Source organism: Halichoerus grypus, chromosome 1, assembly GCF_964656455.1.
Source record: "Halichoerus grypus chromosome 1, mHalGry1.hap1.1, whole genome shotgun sequence".
Lineage (NCBI taxonomy): Eukaryota > Metazoa > Chordata > Mammalia > Carnivora > Phocidae > Halichoerus > Halichoerus grypus.
In genome coordinates this window covers 63,773,239-63,789,194 of record NC_135712.1, presented here as the reverse complement: position 1 = coordinate 63,789,194, position 15,956 = coordinate 63,773,239, and the positions used below count along the sequence as shown (strand labels likewise).

General features: G+C 43.8%; 1 protein-coding gene across 1 annotated transcript in view; it reads right to left on the bottom strand.

Annotated features, from left to right (window-relative positions):
* Window positions 1-821: 821 nt before the first annotated feature.
* Window positions 822-15,956, bottom strand: part of UPK1B (uroplakin 1B) — a 33,061-nt gene continuing 17,926 nt past the window's right edge. Inside the window, exons 4-8 of the mRNA XM_036066805.2 lie at window positions 13,652-13,726; window positions 12,841-12,963; window positions 9,964-10,143; window positions 5,361-5,444; window positions 822-1,600 (exon numbers count right to left, since the gene is read on the bottom strand). Of these exons, the coding sequence (XP_035922698.1) occupies window positions 1,550-1,600; window positions 5,361-5,444; window positions 9,964-10,143; window positions 12,841-12,963; window positions 13,652-13,726 (513 nt within the window). The 3' untranslated portion in view covers window positions 822-1,549. The remainder of the gene's footprint in view (window positions 1,601-5,360; window positions 5,445-9,963; window positions 10,144-12,840; window positions 12,964-13,651; window positions 13,727-15,956) is intronic.

Below are 15,956 nucleotides of genomic sequence, written 5' to 3'. Positions count from 1 at the left end.
GTCAGAAGTGGATCTGGGGCAGACTTAGCTCAGCCGGCAGAGAGCATGAGGTACTGGAAAACCCGGTTAGCAGTGGGAGAAAAAGGCATCAGAACACATGGGAGGCATTTCAAAGTCTGCTTCCCTCTCTTTCTTTCTTCTAAAAGACCATGGAGAGAACCTTCTTAGCTAAGTGCAGGTGTCATTTATCCTGACACCCGAAGCACTCTCCGGGAGACACAAGGTGAGGCACGGGTGGGGCAAGCTGGTTGGGAGTCAGGACAGGAGCCTTTGCCCCCCTGTGCTGGGAATTAGGGATCAGGCTGCTGTCCCAGCTTTACCAGCAAGTGTGCCCCCACCCCACTCCTCCCTTGTCCCTCCCAACCCCGGGGCTCAGCCTAACTCACCAGGGCACCAGGGTGTGGGATTGGGGCACTCCTTGTGACTCCTTGTGACTGAATTGGCTGTGAGTAGGACCCTGAAGAAAATCTACATTTCCTTCATAGGGGACATAGTTCACAGCTGGAAGTTCGAGATGCTTCCATTGCAGGAGGAAAAGGATTGAGGAGCCAGAGCTCCATCACCACTACTGGTTAAGTGCAGCAGGAGTGAAAAGTAAAAGTAAATTTAGAAAGTCCAACCATCTAACTGTACAGCAAGGTTACAGGGCATCCGGCAGGAAACCTCGCCCAGTTGCATTTTCCATCTCCTAAACGGTAATTCCCATGAGCCTAGAAGGCTCTTCTGTTGGAACACTCATTTTGTTACACTTGTATGTGACCAGTTACGCCACTGGTAAAAACAAAAGAAAATGAACATATTTAAAAGCCCTCTTTATTTATGAGACTTAGACAAATACTGAATTATAAGAATTTCTTTCAGGACCACAAATGGAAACATAGTTCAGAAGAGAAATATTTTGACAGTAAAAGAAATTAATGGGAGAACTGAGCTTACTACACGCATGTCACCCTGCCATGTCTGAGAGGAAGTTTCAACCACTATTAACTCAAGTTTGGGCATTGTCCTGGAGAATAAAAGGGTCCTAAGGTGGCATTAAGGGAATCGTTTGAGTCTGTGTAATTGAGAGCCACCATAGAACAAGGGCCAAAGATCTCTCTCAGCAACCTTTTCCTTAGTTCTCTCACCTGGGCAAGACTGAGAAGAAGGAAAGCCTTTGCAAGTCTCTTTTAGAAAGCAGTGAGAAATACACGCAACCTTGCTGTCCAAATACAGACTTGGCTTGCTGTGGTAACATGTTCTTGCGGAAATCTTTATGCCCCCAAACTAAAAATAAGCAGGGATGGAAGTAGTTATCGACTTCCTTAAGTCTCCCTTTCCTACTGGCTGTAAGAATGTTGCAGAACCCTAGACCAGGCTGAAAACACTAGTGAGAATAATTTTGAGAGGCTGAGAGCCCAGCAAACACCACAGCAACTGACTTGGCAGTCTGAGCAGGAAGGCACAGGGCCCCCGCGGGGCGCAGATGTGGGCTCTACTAGGAGAGCTCGCTTGCAGCACCGGGTCCAGAGTCACTGGAGGAAGGTGGTGTGGTGGTGACACTTTGTTCTTAATATTCAATTCTGCTCCAGTAGAACATGGTACCCAGGAGAACCCAAAACTAGAATACAAAGGAAGAAAACAAAAATAAGGAATTGTTTTAGAAACAACTCATACTTGGGGGGAAAAAGGATGTTAGGTTCACTCAGGCTTAGATGATGCTGAATTTTTAAGAGTAATCTTGCCTTAAGAAACCTCATGGGGCAGAGCTAACTATCCTGCCACTCAGCGATAGCGTCTCCGTTCCCCCTTTCCTGCACCAGTCTGACCTAGACTTCCCTGTCCGCTGGGGTTGCACCTCTCACGTCTGTGCTAAAGCAGCCCCCTGGGGAAATTCTTTCTTCTTCCCATCAGGGCTAATGACCTTCCAGTGGATTCCTATTTCTTGTATGTACCAATTGGAGGTACAAGTTTCTTGCTTTCTAGCATTGAATCTCTCCTCCCACCAACCCCCTCTTTTCCCAGAAATGCTGGGAAACTGTGACCTGAAACGGCTGCCCCTGAAGAATGCTACAGAACTCAAGGTTTTTGACTCGGGCGAGGGGTGAGAATTTCTGGGTTCTGGTTCTGTTGCAGCTCTACCACTCCTCCCTGCATCTGGAAGGTAATGATAATATTCTTCACCTACCCCAGAGTCAGATGATGGAATGAGAAAGAAATACTATGACCACTAATGTCTGGTGTTTATTGACAACTTACTATACATCAGACACTGTTCTCAGTGCTACACATACAACCCCAGTGAATGCTTCCAGAACTCTATGAAGAGACCAAGGACACAGAGAAGGTAAGGTACTTACCCAAGGAGACTGGCTCCCTACCTAGCTACTATTGTGGGGATTTAATGCTAAAAGTATTGGATATAATGTCTTGTCCATAGCAGGCCTTCAATACATTTAGTTCCTTTCACTTCCCTCTTTTGAATTTCAGGGGGACTTACTAGATTCAGAGTCCATTTGTTGCTTGAGGAAATGTCAAGAGTTTCAACTGGTCTGGAGTTCTAAGATCGTTTGGAGCCTTTAACATTATCCCACAGTTCCTGCTAGCATTGCACGAACAGAAACTTCACTGTTACCATTTTCCATTCATTCAACAAACTATCAAGCACCTGCTACGTGCTCTGCTAGGCCCTGGGGATACAGAGGGCAGCTGGTTCCCAGGCTTTTGGCAGAGACAAATACATTGTAGCGGAGTGACGGTGACACGACAGAGGTGTGTGTGGGGTGTCGTGGGACTTCCTGAGGGTGGGTGAGCGTGAACTCTCAGAGGAGTTCACTTTCCCTTCCTGCTTCACTCAGCTTCTCACCCTGAACCCAGCATTGCCTAAAGTGTGGTGCACAAACACCCAAGGGACCCTTGTGGGTGGGCCTGATGTCAAGACCATTTGCATAATAATATTAAGACTTTATTTGCCCTTTTCGCTGTTTTCCACATTTGCACTGATGGTGCAAAAGCTGGAGAAGGTAAAAATGCCGGCATCTTAGCAAGATTCGAGGTAGAGGCATTGAACTGTGTTAGGAGTCAGTGTATTCTTCACTGCTATGTACTTGCAATTAAAAAAAAAAAGGCACTTTAAGAGATTTAGAGTTTTAGAATTTTGAGATTGTTTTTGATGAAACAGTAAGAATGGCTAGTTTTATTAAATGTTTGCCTTTGAATATACATCTTTTTTTTTTTTTGGAAAGATTTATTTATTGAGGCATCTGGGTGGCTCGGTTGGTTAAGCGTCTACCTTTGACTCAGGTCTTGTTCCCGGGGTCCTGGGATCGAGCCCCGCATCGGGCTCCCTGCTCAGAGGGGAGTCTGCTTCTCCCTCTGCCCCTCTCCCCCCTTGTGTTCTTTTGTTCTTCTCTCAAAGAAAGAAATAAAATATTTTTTTTTAAAAAAGATTTATTTATTTGAGAGACAGTTCACGTGCGCTCCTGCACAGGAGTGGGGTGGGGAGCCCAACATGGGGGGCTCGATCTCAAGACCCTAAGATCACACGACCTGAGCGGAGATCAAGAGTGGGCACTTAACCAACTGAGCCACCCAGGCGCCCCTGAATATACATCTTTTTAATATTCTTGCAACAGAGAGTATGCGTAAAGTAGTTTTGTTGCATACTGAAATCTGATGGTTGCCTTAAGGAAAAGCACTTGTGTGATTGTTTGATTGTATACTGAACTAGCCACTTTTTAAAAAGATTTTATTTATTTATTTGAGAGAGAGTAAGAACACGAGCTGGGGTGGGGGGGCTGTGGTTAGAAGCAGTGGGAGAGGGAGAAGCAGACTCCCCACTGAGCAGGGAGACCGATGCGGGGCTCGATCCCAGGACCCTGGAAACATGACCTGAGCCGAAGGCAGCCGCTTAATGAGTGAGCCACCCAGGCGCCCCTGAACTAGCCATTTTTTCATGAAACATGATTTTTACTTGAAAAAATGATTAATAGACAAGCTACAGTTATTCAGATTGGATGTTTGGCAGACATTTTCTCAAAAATTTACAAAGTGAGCCTGTCTCTTCGAGGAAAACAACTGGCAGTATTGTTGCCAGTGATAAATTTGGGTGCTCAAGCAAAAATCAGGCCACTTGTTTCTGTCATGGTGGGTTGATAGCATCCCCACAATAAAGGTCCTTTCCAATGTGGCAATAGCAACGAATGTGATTTCTTGGTATTGAGTAAAGAATTCAGCCAACATGTGGAAGATCAGCATAACTCAGTGAACCAGTATTTTCCCAAATGACCAATGCATGATGTCATAGAATCATGAATGGGTAAAAGATTTATGCAAATTGTAAGACAAACCGATGTAAATGTATTTTAATATAATAGAGTCTGAAAAGTTTGTTGACATAGTTTTAGATTCCACATTGCAACTGACCTTTAAGAAACTGCTCGTTGTCAAGTTCTGTGTAGTACCAAAGAAGAATATTCACAATTATCTTTAGATAAGGCTATCAAAACATTCCTGGTTTTTTTCAGCTACCTATCAGCGTGAGGGTGGATCTTCTTCAAATCCTTCAACCTAAGCAACATACTCTAACAGATTAAGTGAAGAAGCAAATATGAGGACCCAGCTGTCTTCTGTTAAAACCAGACACTGAAGATACTTTTAAAAATGTAAAACAAAGCTACTTTTCTATTTTTTGTTTTGGAAAATAGTCACTTTTTCCACGAAAATATATTGTTAATGCTAACATGTAATTAGTTTATTATTGTTATTTCAAAAGAATTAATAAGTATTTTTTTTTTTAATTCTGGGTTAATTTCCCATAGGGTAAATATAAATGGATATAGCCGCCATAAATAAAAGCTTGTTGGAGTCCTCAATAATTTTTGAGAGTGTAAAGGGGTTCTGAAACCAAAAGTTTAGAATTGCTTCCCCAATATAATGGCTCTTAATCCTGACAGCAAATCAGAATCATATGGAAAAAAATTTTTTTTTTAATGCCTGGGTCCCTGATCCACTGAATCAGAATCTCAGAGGTTAGGGCCCAGGCATATTTTTTTTTCTCCAAGCTTCCCCAGGAAGTGGTATCTAACCACTTAAATTTCTTTGGTATCTAACTATAATGAATTAATGAGATCCAGAGGGCTGGAGCAGCAGACAAATGCTCCCCCATCAGCTAGGGGAACCGGCTAGTAGGGCACATCCCTTCCCCTGGAGGGGATATAAACGCCCCACCTGCCAACCGAATCCACTGTCCTTGGCCTGGTGCCCGCAGCTTCCTGACTAGCCCTCAGGTCTGAGGTTTTGTTTCCAGACTGTCTAGTGTGGTTGGGTTAACCAGGGGCAATCTCAAGTTCTCTCCTTATCAAGTGCAGGGAAATACTCACAGTCCAGCAGAGAATGGCAAATCCAAACCAGGCCACCCCCCAGGCGTGTCGGTTCATCGGTCCAGAGATGAGCTCATAGCATCCCTGGAGGAGCAGGTGATTCCACGTGGGTGTGAGAGGAACCAGAAAAGAAGATGTAAGGGATGGGCGGGATAGCGGATTTCCACTTGGATCAATACTATTTCAAAGTCTAGGTTAACATAACCAGGTTATTTCCACATCCCCTGGAGAGCTGGGTATTAATGGGGCTTTGCTGAGGGAATAGAAATAGTCCTGTTCAACAACTATTCTAAATCACATTATTTTGTGTCTTTACCACTCAGTCTAACAAAGGTGCTGCTATTTTAGGCTAACATTTTTTCGTATTGAATACATGGGCAGTGTATTCTTTTTTTTCTAGTTGTAGTATAAAGTACAATATAAAGTAGTCTTAATAAAATTTGAGTATTTTTTCTCTCCTTAGAGATTTTTTTGGTGATTTTTTTTTTTTTTGAGGGCAGAGGTACCTTTTGATTCGTTTGTTCTTAAATAAAAGTGCTTCTGATCTATAAAAATCAAAGGGATTTTTTAACCATTAAAGGAACCCCTATTTCATGCTGTCTAAATTCTCATTCGCTATCATATTTTAACATATCTTTATTGGATTCTAGTGACACCTTGAGAAGCCATGGTGTGCGTGCAAGCGTTTCATTTTTTATTAATCAAATCATTCATTCATGCATGCCATAATCCAGTGGGTTTTTATATGCAGCACACTCTGTTCCAGTCACCATGAAAAGTGCATGGAGTTAGAGCTGCCCTCTGAGTGTCCTGTGCTAAAGCGCCGGGAGAAGTCTAGGGAATGCAATAGCCAGGTGGTTCCAGGGACCACTGAGGTCCAGAGGGAAATGTCCTCAAAAGGCTGACCTTGAAGTTTAGACCCTGCCCAGTGGCTATAGGTGAACACTAGAGGTTTCATCTTTCTGACCCTGCTCGAGGCCCTTGTTAACCCACTTACACACCCTGACTTTGCTAAGCCTTTATTTCCCTCCCATTTACTCTTCTCTATCTATGTTATAGGCATCTCCATTCACCTATGTGCTCAAGTAAAAAATTTTGAAATTATCTTTAACTGTTCTTCTCTTATCCAACATCAAATACTTAAACAAAACCTTTTGGGTCTACTTTAAAAATATATCTCAAATCCAAACACTTATTACTTCCTGCTACCATCTTGGTCCACTATGGTCTCACTCCAGAATTACTACAACAACCTCTTAACTGGTCTCCCTGGGGCCTGAGTCCACTGTGGGCACCCTACTTATCTTTATACAGTGCCAGAGGGATGCTTGTAAAACATAAATCAGATCACTTCAAATGCCTGCTCAAAAGAAATGGCTTTCTACCACCCTTAAAATGAAATTCGGAGTCTTCCCAGTGACCTATGGGGCCCTGTCTGACGTGGCTCTGCTTCTCTCTATGAGCCCAGCATCCTCTACCAGAGGCTGTTTCCCTGTAAAGCTAATGAACTTAAGCTTCGGGGCTGCTTATGTACAAGACCATTTCAAGGCCCTGTACCTAATTTTGTATGCATATTTTTAATCGTTTTTCCTAAGGAGGGGATCCTTCCATGCAGAGTCAAGCCCTACGAAATCTAAATCATCCTTGCCTTCTACTCTTCCTTCACTCATTCTGGCCTTGCCATGCTGATGTCCTTGATGTTCCTCTAAAAAGCTAAGAATGCTCCCACTTCAGGGCCTTTGCACCTGCTGCTTCCTTTGCTTAGAACTCTCTTCTCCAATCTTCTTTAAGTGAGTGTCTCATTTCCTCACTTAATTCAGAACTCTGTGCAAGTATTATCCCAATGAAGCCTTCCTTGACCACCATAGAGAAAAACACTCTTTCCCCTGTCATTCCCTATATACTCACCCTGCTTTACTTCTGTTCATGGCATTTATCACTACCTGGAATTTATCATGTATTTGTTTGGTGTCTCTCTCCCATACTACAATACGAGTACGAGGGCAGGGATCTTATTGTGCTCATTGCTGAATCTCTGCAACCCAGCCCAAGTGCCTGGCACAAAATAGGCACCTAATAAACATTGATAGAATGAATGGAGCCCGATACGAAGTAATGATTACAACAGTATCATCTATGACACAGTAACTCACAAACACCCCTGTATCCCTTACTCACGGATCCTCATGCCAATCTTGGGAGGGGGTCGTTTGTCCTAATATGTACCCATAGAACCCACTTACATCAGGTGCCAGGCGCTGGGCTGGGCATTCAGCGGTGACAAGACAGACATGGGCATTGTTCTCATGGAACTCACAGACAAAAGCCCCAGTTTTTCCACCTCTTCTAATTTAGTTCCTTCTCATGGTGGGGTTTTTTTGTTTTGTGTTGTTTTGTTTTGTTTTGTTTTCTCATTGTAGTGGTGCTTCCCTTGATCTTCAGTTCTGTGATAATGTTCCTGAGGTATAATGATCAGAATTTGCCCGTAGCATTTCTGGGGCCGATGGACCACGTGTAAGAATACATATATCTGCATCTGACATGCTATGTGAAATTCTGTTTTCTTCTATTTCCCCACATTTATGAGGACATCCCTAATTTTGTTAGCCTTCATTTATGCAATGTAGATTTTGAAAAGCTGCAATATGGATATGAAAAAGAGAGTCATTCCCCTCTTCAGTCACTCACCCACCAACCATTTCTCAGTGCCTGCTCTGAGCTAGGCAATATGTGAAGTACTGAAGATGCAGAATTGAGTAATGCCTGGTCCTCGAGGAGACTCAGAAAAAAATAGATTTGTGAGCAAATACTTACAATATGACTCAAGGCAGCAACTGCAATAATAGAAGTAAAGTATAGGAAGTACTGGGTGGCATATTTTACTTGGTAGAAAGGGATTGCTGTCGGAGAAGTAGCAGGACCTGTAACTCAGAAAGAATGGTGGTGTGTGCGAATCTGGGGGACTGGGAGAGGGAGAGGCGGAAAGGTGTCGAGGGTGAAGAATGAGTGAGATTGAGAGAGTAGGAGCACAGAGAGCTGGGGACAGAGAGAGGAGTTTCAGGTGTAGAAAGAACTTTGGCAGGGGAGTAGGGCTACATGATGGTAAGTTTGTAGTTGTGGTGTAGCCAGCGGGTAGAGGAGGTAGAAATGTTAAGGACAGGTGAGGCCAAGGAACCTCAAGGGAGGAGGTGGGAAGGGTTGTCAGAACTCACGGGGAGGTCCTTTGCTACTAGACACATTACATGTCCTAGGGAGATCAGCTGATTATCTCAGGGCAAATACCTTTTTCTGTCCCTTTTACAGAGATGATACAGTTTATACACAATCCAATCCAATCAAGATACGTTTGTGTGGGCCCGTGCCAGGGTTGAAATGCTGAAAGCATTTATTATTCCTGAGAGTGATCATTATACTGCATATTGTGATTATAAGGAATACATTTAATTTTTAGAGCAGTCTGAAAGTAACTGGTTAAAATGACACCAAAACAACATTGCCAAAAAGCTAAATAAGGGTTGCTTTGAAGGACTCTGAAAAATAATCTGCATCACTCCCATGCCCTTTTCTGGATGAATGCAACCGATCCTAGTCCAGGCACCCTTCCAGGTATGGCATGATGATCAGCTGTTTGGTGTCCTTCATTTTGAAAGAGCGCTTTGTATTATTTACTCCCAGACTAAAGGAGTCTGACATTTCTCAATATTTAATGAACTGGCACACAACCAGCTTCCCTCAAAGTGGTAACTCACAAAGCGGTAGAAGCATTTCGGAGGCTGACTACAAGTATAGGAGAATTCTCCTCAGGCTTTTTGGGAATATTTCCAAGTTCTTTCTTGGCTTACAGTCTGGGCTCTGGAGCCAGGTTGCTTGGGTTTGAATCCTGACTCAACCAATTACTAGCTGAGGGACCTTGAACAAGGTACTTCTTACACCTCTATGTCTCAGTTCCTCGTCCATAAGATAAGAATCATACTGGCACCTACCTTTGAGCCCTAAATGAGTTAATATATGTATGGCACTTGGAACGGTATCTGGCTTTAGTAAGTACTCAATAAATGCTAGTTTTCAGGATCATTATATCATTCTAATCAGGCTGGAAACACTTTCTCAAAAACCATCTGTATGTAAACTGCCTTCTACCCAAATCATCAACTTAATATTCTATTAAGACCATCCTATATTACCACTGAATAATGAAGGTGGTTATATAATTGCTGCATTTACTGTCAGCACTTGCCACTGCTTTGGCACTAGCAAAACACCCTTTTTGTACATACCCCTTCCAATTTACAGTTTGCAAAAACAGAATAAATCTTTGTTTAATGGAAATAGTTTTTGAAATACCAAGCCTATATTATATTGTACAAATAGTTTGCATTTAAGCAAAGTTGGACTTTGCTATTGCAATTCTCATGTTCTGTTGATTTTATTAAAAGGTAGATTTCCCCAGAACAGCCCTAGATTAGCATCTGCATTTTACTGACAGAGAAGGAAATAGTTGACATAAGGTTTAGGGAAAAAGGATGCAGAATTCTTCATGAGAGATTATTACCTAATCAGTATTTCCCTCATAAAGAGCAGGTATTGGACAGAGAGGACTCACCTGCTTGTGATAGTAACCAGGCACTCCTAGTTTGCAGGCCTCTAGGTTGAGAGGTTCTTTAAGATTGTTCACCACACAGCACTGGCGAGGCCAGGGATAGTCGGCATCATTATTCTCAGTCCGGAAGGCAGACGTATATTTCTGCCAGTCTGATGGACCATTTACACCACAGCAATGGTCCTGCCAGCAGAGGAGAGATACAAAATTCTCTTCCATGCTCCTTGCTAGAGCCATGAATGTAGCAACTGAGATTTTGTGGAGAAAGAAGATATGGAAAGTATACCGTATCTTACGTTTACCAGAATTCCCCAAATGAGAGCTGAGGGTATCGATAACCTACATTTTAGAGCTTACAAAATACTTCAGCATTTGTTACTCTATTAGCCACTAATGAGCTCTGTAGCCTCTGATGAGTTCAACTCCCTACTATGCCTCATTTTCCTTCACTGTAAAATATGGCCTTGTTTCCTTCACGCCGTCCATGGTCCTCAGAGTTCCCGTGAGGATTAAACGAGCTAATGTGCCCAACCTGTCTAGTGCGCTGCCTCGCCCATAGTAAACCCTTAATTATTATTATTATTTTTTAAAGACTTTATTTATTTGAGAGAGAGAGTGAGAGAAAGTGAGAGAGAGAGAGAGAACATGAGCGGGGTGAGGGGCAGAGGGAGAAGCAGACTCCCCGCTGAACAGGGAGTCCGATGTGGGGCTCGATCCCAGGATCCTGGGATCATGACCTGAGCCGAAGGCAGACGATTAACCGACTGAGCCACCCAGGTGCCCCGGTAAACCCTTAATTATTATTAATACTAATATCTTGATACAGCAATGTGAGGGAGGTATGATTATTCTCCTATGACATATGAGCAAATTGAGAGTCAGAAAATTAAAATTTTTAGTAGTGACGAAGTGATGAGTAATTCTTCTTATTTTACATTTCTGTACTTTTAACATTTTCTAGAGTAAACTGGAAAAAAATAACCCAAACCTAGTGGCACACAGCTCTGCCCCTACATAAGAGAGGAAGATCAAGGAACACATAGCTAATATCCTCACACTCTGGATAGAGTAGAGGATAGAGGATAAAACATATTTCATATCGCTTTCCTTCCTTTGTAGAAATTCTGCTAAAATGTTTCAAGGGAAGAAATTAAAACTATAGACCCAGGCGCCTGGGTGGCTCAGTTGGTTAAGCGACTGCCTTCGGCTCAGGTCATGATCCTGGAGTCCCGGGATCAAGTCCCGCATCGGGCTCCCTGCTCAGCAGGGAGTATGCTTCTCCCTCTGACCCTTCTCCCTCTCATGCTCTCTGTCTCTCATTCTCTCTCTCGCAAATAAATAAAATCTTAAAAAAAATAAAAATAAAATAAATAATACTATAGACCCCCCTCAACTTTCAGAATGAATTACTTTCAAACAAACTTGATGGTAAATCAGCTGTCTTTTATTTGAGAGAGAGAGAAGGAGAGAGAGCACAAGCAGGGTGAGGGGCAGAGGGAGAAGCAGATTCCCTGCCGTGGAGGGAGCCCAACACGGGGCTCGATCCCAGGACCCTGGGATCATGACCTGAGCTGAAGGCAGGTGCTTAACTGACTGAGCCACCCAGGCGCCCCAAATTAGCTGTCTTTAAAGCATATCCTATTTTGTCACTGGATTATGGAAAATACCTTGTGAAGGAAAATAATTATCCTATATTTTGATCTGAGCCTTTTTGGGGGAAAATGGTTAAGTTCAGACTGGGTTTTTAAAAGTTGGTAAGAAGATTTTTCAGATGTGTGGCCATTTGCATTTTCATCTGAAGAGCTTAGTTCTTGCTAAGAGAGTGGAAAAAGTGGAAAAAAACATGACCTATAGTCAGAAGAGTGACAGAAAGTAAAAAAGTGGCCAGTGAATTGGAGGTCCTAATGGGGTAAAAAGAATGGTTGGAATGGGAATATTTAGATAAATGAAGGAAGTGCTAGAGGATAGAGGGTAAAGAGACATCAAGAAGGGGGCCGAGGCTAAGGGAGTTGGCTGATGATGCACTGTGAGCAAGTGGAGGGGGAGGGAGGCAGGGGGTAGTGTGAGAGTTGGGTCAGATTAGGGCTTACGTAGGGATAGACTTTCACATACACAAGGCAATGTAGGGGTAATAGTGGATATTCTGAAAGACTTGGATTTTTGATGATATTTAAGGTAAACTTGCATATAAGGTATGATGGCCAGTTACAGACAAGTGGGCAATCAAGTCAGGTCATAGCCCATGGTCCTTGGCAGGACTAGCCCGTCGGTACTAAATAAGCAAAATAGGCAATATTTGCCACTTGAGTTCACTGCGATGTGGAGGAAGCAAACATGTTCTTTCAGTGTAAGTGATGCTTGAGTTCTAAGAGTCAGTGTGTGTGATTGATCTCAATTTCTTACCAATGTCATTATCCCTCAATGGAAATTAATCAACGTCATGGCTCAGAAATAAAATATAGATTTACGGGTTCCATTGAGTGATGTGCACACAAGAGGAATAGATAAGAAGAATAAATGAACTTGCCTATGTCCAGTCTCTTTTTCTTTTCTTTTTTCCTTTTTTTTTTTTTGAGAGAGAGAGAGAGAAAGCCTCTGTGAGCAGGCGTGGGGCAGAGGGAGAGGGAGAGAGAGAATTTTAAGCAGGCTCCATGCCCAGCCCGCTGCAGGGCTCTATCTCACGACCTTGAGATCATGACCTGAGCTGAAATCAAGAGTCAGACAGCTAACCAACTAACCCACCCGGGCATCCCAGTCCAGTCTCTTTTTGAATGAAACCATCCTAGAGGCCATGGTCCCCACTCTTTGACTTCAGTCCCATCCATACCTTCACTCCTGGATACTGGTTTAGGCACAGAATGCCAAAACTGCAGGCATTACCTGGAGCATGAGTCTGTCCCAGGTCTTGGTGACTCCATTATTTTTCCATTGGTCATCATTGTTTGGAGGGCTATTGTTTTGGTACCTCTCCAGCATCTGCTTCAGGAAGAGGTTGGGTGTGAGCTACGGTGGGAGGAGACAACAAAAGGAGAGTTAGCATGCTCATCCCCAAGGAAGCAAAATGATTTGCTCAGCAAATTTGCTAGGGGCACTCAACATCGTCTCCTGGAGTAAAACTTTGCAGAGGCCACGAGAAGGGGTGGGGTGGGTGTGAGGCTGGATGGCTGAAGTCCCCATGAAGGGAGAAGACACCCCCCACCCCCATCTTCAAAGAAATCGCAGTGAGACCAGGTGGGCAGGCATTTTAGGGTGGCTTAGGCTAGGAAGTGGAGAAAAGGAGAGAAAGCAGGATGCTGAATTGAGAGGAAATCTTAGATGTGGTGGATTATTGATCAGCCTACGGGAGGGCCGGTGGCCACGGCCTAGTGTGAAGAGCATAGCAGTATTAGCTTGGGCCCCAGGAGTTGCTCGGCCTGGACTCAGGATTCTCCTCTTTCACTTACCAGCTGTGTAAACTTGGACAAGTTACTTCACCTTTTTAAATCTCATTTCTTTATCTATAAAGTGACCATTGTGATAATACATATAAAGTTATGAGGATTAAGTAAACTTGTGTATTTAATATTAATGCACATATTGGAGTGCCTCGTACAGAGTAAGGGCTTAATACATGTCAGCTATTGTATTGTTACGATGATAATGAAGACTCCTATGGTCATTTTCGCTCTGTGCTTTTTGTGATTGTACTCACAAAGTCTCGTTGTGTTGCTGCCGTGATACAAGATGCCACTTCAAAGCCATATACTATAAACATCAGAATGAAATACTGGAAGGGAAACAAATGGGGAAAAAAGGAATTACATTTATCTCCAAAAAAGAGAGAATTAAAAAAATAATTGTCATATTCTTTCAGCATATTCATCTAAGTAAAACCATCTAATCATTAATGAAGTTATTCAACAAACCCTCATTGATCAGCTGTTTAGAGCAAGACTTGGTGCTAGGTGCTAATCAGCTCAATTCCCTCCTTAGCCCCAGAGAACAAATGACTACTGAATACAGAGCTTTCTCAGCCCAGTACCCTACATTTCTATTTTAACTGAGCAAAACAAACACAAGAGAATGAACTGATGTGTGCATGCATGCGTGTGCATGCGTGTGCACGCGTGTCTGTGCATGTGTTTATTCATTCAATGGCTGGAGAGAGAGTCTTGGGGGATCAGACACTGTATAGAGCTTTATAAATCCCCTCTCGGTGAGAGAAATTTTCTTTATGGGTTATTGAAACTTTAGAATTACAGAGGTCAGAAGAAGATGAACCGGATTGTGTTTAACATCCATCGTCCGTCCTGACAAGGGTCCAGTCTCACCAGAAAGGAGCGGGCAGCCTCCAGGTACACAGCCCTTCGCCGGCACTCTTCTCTCAGCCCCCAGCCCTGCAGGTATGGGTCAGGCGAGCGGAACACACCTCACTGTGTGTTACCCTTGTGTGTCTGTGTGTTCACGCTCGCACATGGGCACACACACTTTCGCACGATGCCTCCCCACCACACTGCCTCTATTTATGACTGAGAAATATCTGAACAGCAAGTTGCCTCTGAATCTGGGATGGGAACTATTTGCGAGGGTCTGTCTTCGCTTTCCTCAGTCTTGCATGTTTGCTTTGGGTCCCTGCATTCTTCTAGGGAAGGGGCGCTGCAGTCAGTGTAGGTGGGGGAAGGCAAGGAAAACTGTGCTCTCTCCCTGGGCAGGGTCGGCTCTCTGAGCAGGACCCTGGGCTGCCCTAACGACTCAGCTACTGCTCACAGAAGGGCTTTGGCTGGGGAGTCAGTAGCAGGAGCACCGTCAGAGGCCTCATAAAATTTGCTGCCTTGTTTTTTGTCAAGAGCTTTGGTGGTTGGGGGCACCTGGCTGGCTCAGTCCATAGAGCATGCGACTCTTGATCTCGGGGTTGTGAGTTCGAGCCCCACATTGGGTGTAGAAATTACTTAAAAATAAAATCCTTAAAAGGAAAGAAAAAAAAAGAGCGTTGATGGTTCTTCTTAAAGGGGCTCGGAAACCCCTTAAAGACACTCCAGAAAGGAGGCCTGGGGTACAGGGGTTTTCTCCATCAGCCCCTGAGAAGGTGCCTTGCTCCTTCCCTTTGCAGGACATGGTGAAGAATGTTCCCTCCTGGCTGCGTCAGGCACACGTGGCTGGCCCAAAATGAGACCAGGATGCAGGTGAAACTTGTCTCTGGGGACACCTGCCCCTCCTCTCCCTTTCCCTGCATTCTTTTCTCCACCTGAAGAAGTGGGTGCTTTTGCCCTGGAACCAACTCATGCTAAAGGAATCAGAGAATGTAAATGTTCTGCATTCTCTGGGTGCCGGGACAATGTTTAGATCGCAGGAAAAGTAAACCAACAAGCATCTTAAGTTGCTGGGCTTGTTCCATAAAGATGTAACTCAGGTCCTGCAGCATTTGGGTAGGAGAGTTATTTTAGGGTGGGGAGTGGGGGTGGGACGCCATCACCGTGTGAGAAACAATTGTCCTAAGCATGGGGGCAGAGAATAGAGGTCTAGGTCCAATACCAAGGGTTCTTAGCTCTGCTGGTTGCAAGTCTGCTTCCATCTACAAAGGCAGGGCGTGACCTTGCGGTCTGTGGCTCAGGACAGAAGCCTCTCTGTGCGTGCATGGTGTTCAAGATCCACAGGCACGTGGGAGCTGAAGCTGTCCTCTATCCTCTCTAGTGCTGTGCATCAAGGTTTTCTAGGGTCCCTGAAGAGTAGAATGAATGCAAAATATGGGAAATGCAGGTCTTTATACAAAATCATCGGCCTTGAGCTCAAAAATGTCAGAAAAAGATATGTTTTCTCTTAAAAATTCGTGCATATTTTGTATTTTATATCCTCAAATGTCAACGACTGATTAATATTAAGATAATGCTTTAGACTACTTATTGTCAAGAGAACAAAATCTAATGATCATGTTCTCACTCTGTCTCTTCTTTGGCCTGTGTAGCTCCTGGTTGAACCTGCTGGAGGTGTGCAGACACCAGGTAGAGAAGCACAGAGCT